This window comes from Zea mays, chromosome 5 (genome assembly GCF_902167145.1).
Source record: "Zea mays cultivar B73 chromosome 5, Zm-B73-REFERENCE-NAM-5.0, whole genome shotgun sequence".
NCBI lineage: Eukaryota > Viridiplantae > Streptophyta > Magnoliopsida > Poales > Poaceae > Zea > Zea mays.
The window spans coordinates 171,387,237-171,391,503 of record NC_050100.1 but is presented as its reverse complement, the minus strand read 5'-3'; the positions used below and the strand labels follow the sequence as shown (position 1 = coordinate 171,391,503).

At 42.5% G+C, this 4,267-nt stretch overlaps 1 protein-coding gene across 1 annotated transcript; it reads left to right on the top strand.

Annotated features, from left to right (window-relative positions):
- Window positions 1-2,690: 2,690 nt before the first annotated feature.
- LOC103627226 (uncharacterized) lies at window positions 2,691-3,921 on the top strand. Its single transcript, XM_008647517.4, has 2 exons — window positions 2,691-3,518; window positions 3,594-3,921. The coding sequence occupies exons 1-2, from the start codon at window positions 3,035-3,037 to the stop codon at window positions 3,686-3,688; spliced, it is 579 nt and encodes a 192-aa protein (XP_008645739.1). The 5' UTR covers window positions 2,691-3,034; the 3' UTR covers window positions 3,689-3,921.
- Window positions 3,922-4,267: the final 346 nt, after the last annotated feature.

Below are 4,267 nucleotides of genomic sequence, written 5' to 3'. Positions count from 1 at the left end.
TTATGTACCCTTTTTGGAATTGTAATCTTAAATTCTTAGTGTTCACTTGTCTATTGGAGACTTGTCACTTGAAGTATGGACTATGAACAAAACTTGGGTTTGGAACTGTAATCTGGTGTATCATTCATGTGTGTAATAGCTGGTAGCCTGGTACTGCTATGTGGTTGTACTATAGACTAGGGTTATTACTTATTTTTAGTGACTTTTGATGTACCATGCCATAGTTGCAATAGCTGCTATGATTTGTGTTGTTTATATATCTGCAAATGTAATATGTTGTTGATTTATTGTGTTGGGCGGGATTTTTAAGTGGATTACTGGCAGAACCAATATTGTTTCTAAATTCTAAGTGGGCTGTTGGTGGGGATTTTTTCCCCATCGGATCCCCGTATACCCGACAGGGTCAGGGACGGGGAAATTTTCTCCCCGCGGGCGGGGACGAGGAACGAGGAATATTTAGTTTGGCGGGGACGGGTACGGGGAGCACTCCCCGACGAGTAGCAAACCCGTTGACATCCCTACATCCGGTACACTCTGTGTAGCCTAATTTCTTTACGTCTTCGTGTTTCTTCGTTTAGCCTTCTTTAGCCTTGTGTCTTAAAGTTTTATATGAGCTTGATATATTTTTAATGAGTTTTCTAATGTCTTTGAGATGTTAATATTCTTGATCACCCTGTTGCCTTGATCAAGTCCATGTCGTATCCTCTGAACTATAAATATAAAAACTAATAAACACATTAGTTTAAATGGTCATGTTGACATTAAACACCAAAATTCATTAATCAAATAGCCTATGTCTAGATGTGTTTGATGACAGCTGTTGATCCTTTGAAGGAATCACAGCTAGGGGTGAGCATTTTAAAACCAAAACCCGAACCCGAACCCGAATTGACCGAATTATTGGTCTATTCGGGTTTTCGGGTTCGGTTCCTATATATGCTATATTTCTGGTTATGGGTTCGGGTTCGGTTCCTAACCTTTAAAACCCAAATAGACCGAATAACCCGAAATAGAAAAAAGCTCTTAATATATGATGATATTATTATATGATTTATGAGTTTATTAGCTAAAAATTATGATATCATCTTAACGATAGTATATATATATCATTATGTTATTTTTTATAGTCACTTGTTGTAAAAATAGTACTTCCAATTAATTATTATTTGTATATATTTTAACAAAAGATAATGGTTTCTCTACTATTTGAGTCTATTCGGTGGACCGAATAAACCGAACCGAAATTGTGGGTCTATTCGGATTCGGTTCCTAAAATTATTTTAGAAATTTCGGTTTTCATGTTTCATAACCCGAAATTTCAAAACCCCGAATAGACCGAATCGAATTACCCTAAGGTCCCGTTTGTTTCCTTTCATTTTGAGGAATTGAAATCTTACTAATGGAATGGGCTATTTTTTTAGAATGTGACATTCCACCACTTTCCAAAGTTATCATATAAACCTATCTCAAATTCATGTGGTGAGAAATGAAAATAGATTCTATATATTTACATACTATTTTTCCGATGTACAACTTATAACACACTCTTCTACTTGCTTCGCTATAACATAAATGTAGTATATAACTATCTCTCTCATATGATTTAGGATAATATACAAATATATTACATTTGTAAATATATGAATTTAATTAGTTTTGTCTAACTTATAATTATTAAAATGGAATTGAATTCCAACGAAACAAACGGGACCTAATAGACCGAATACCCAGCCCTAATCACAGCTACCCACATATACCGGTTCAGGTTGTCCACCCGCAGCAGGAAGTACTTATTTCCTCCTACTTTAGGGCCTGTTTGTTTACCCCCCAGATTATATAATCTGGATTAAATAATCCTAAGAGGCAAACAAACAGTCTAGCTTATTTGCCCAGATTATATAATCTAACCCCTTGGATTATGATAATCCATAAGCAAGTGAGGAGGTGCTTATTTCAGATTATTTTTTCCCACTTCCCCACTACCCTTTCAAGTTTCCTAGAAATTACCCACCATTGCCATTATAATCTACCGAATCGTTTTTGCGCCTATCGGATCGGAGAAGCCCGCCGCCCAACAGAAACACACCAGATAATCTGGGTAAACAAACATGACTACTCAGATTATATAATCCAGATTATATAATCCAGATTATATAATCTTCCAAAAATAATCCAGATTATATAATCCATTGGGGGTAAACAAACAGGCCCTTAGTCGCCATAATTGGACATACAAATCACCATGTACCAATGTCAATTATTAGGACTTGTCTCGAACATTTTTGACAGCATAGCTCCAATGTCAATTATTAGGACCTTTACAACCCCTATCATAGCGTGTACTTGACCAAAAAAACGAATAAACTCACGTAACACATAAGAACACAATCTTGCTCTAGTACTGTAAAGCTTGACAACATTTCAAGGTATGTTTCTTTGCTTAAAAAGTAAATTACAGTCATATAACCAAATTTTACTAAATCCGTTCTCGAATATTGTTGGTCCGCTAATTTATTTTTAAACTAAACCACGATAAATAAAAAAACAGAGGAAATAAAAGCTAATTTTCTAATGTGAGTAATATAACAAACTAAGTAACAAACTTAACATCTAAGGCTAAATGTGTAAAGACTAATTTGTTAATCTGAGTACCATACGAAAGTAAACAACAAATTAGTATTTACATATTAATTCTAGTACATTAAAACACTCCCTAAGCTTAACGCTCCAAGTTTATTTTTCAACCGTCCATGACCGCCATGTCGGACTCGGACTACGGAGCAACCGGCTATATGAATCAGCAACCGCCGGTGCGGCACGCCTCACACCTGTCACCGCACCAGTCGAAAGCTCTCCTGCGAAGAATCTAAAACCAAATCGGCGAGCCCCCAGTGGCGCCCACCGAATGAGCGGGCGCTTGTGCATATATGAGCTCTCGCTCCGGCAAATCTTCCTCTTCTTGTCTTGTCCAGTGAGGTGAAGCTTGTAAAATCGGACGTGAGCTACTGCTGCCCTGTCGTTATTCTGCTCAAAGATGCCTCCTCACGCGCCGCCGGCTGATCAAAAGGCCTGGCCGAGGCAGAGACACGCGGAGAAGGCGGCGGGGGCGCCGGCACCGCGGGAGCCGCTCGTGCAGCGGCGGGCGTCGTTCCACGCGCGCTGCACGCCTGAGAAGGAGCAGCAGCGAGACCACCTGATGAGACAGAAGCCCCGGACGCATCCGGACCTGCTGGCCGGCGTCAGGGAGCGGGGCTTCCGGCGAGCGGGCGTCCACGGCGGCAACGCTACTGCCGCCGCCGTCCCGTGGGGCAGGAGGGCGGCGCCGAGCAAGGCGCTGGTGACCGTCGCCGTGCATCGGAGCATGTGGCCGCTGCACGTGATGGCGAGGGCCGAGTGGCGCGTCGCGGACCTGGTCGCGGCCGCGGTGGAGCTCTACGTCAAGGAAGGACGGCGGCCGCCGCTGCCGTCCGCCGACCCCTCGGCGTTCGGGCTCCATTACTCCCAGTTCAGCTTGGAAAGTACGTGACGCTGACGCCGACGCCTCATTACTCTCCATTACTCTCTATTGACGCCGCTGTTTTCTAAACAAACAGGCTTGGACCCCGGGGAGAAGATCATGGAGCTTGGGAGCAGGAGCTTCTTCCTCTACCGCAGCAGTAGTTGCGGCTCGCTCTACGCGTCCAGCTAGCAACTGAAGCCGGCAAGGCCACGCCCACCTCTGCCGACAGGCCAAACATGCTACCACCAATCCACCATGGTAGCTTTGTAGAATACACTACTTGTCTTACGACCTCCGATCCCTCTCTAGATTCATAGATTGTGCATACATTTGTACTTGACCACCTTGCCAAATTTATTGAATTAATGATCGAGCAGGTAGATGCCTTGGTATTCCTGCATCCTTTTTTCCAAAATTCAAAACAGGTATTTCAATTTAAGTTGATGCATTATTCGATTGATCCCAGTCGGCCAGTTGGGATAGCCTCTTGCACCTGTATGTATGGGCGTTGCAAACCAATAAGCGGGAGAACGATTGAAGTTGTATAGATTATCTTCGTAGGAGCGAACGTCATCTTCCAATTTTCTTTCGGTTGCTGTCTCACTCATTGAGACGTCTCGGACTCTGGCGGCCACTAACCATGCTCATATATTACATATACACAGTTTAGAAGGAAAAAAAAGGAATTTTTGTTCAACCGGTTGCCGACTCAAAGTCTGTTCATGATATACAAAACATGCGTACAACAACAGGTAAACGCCCAAAGAT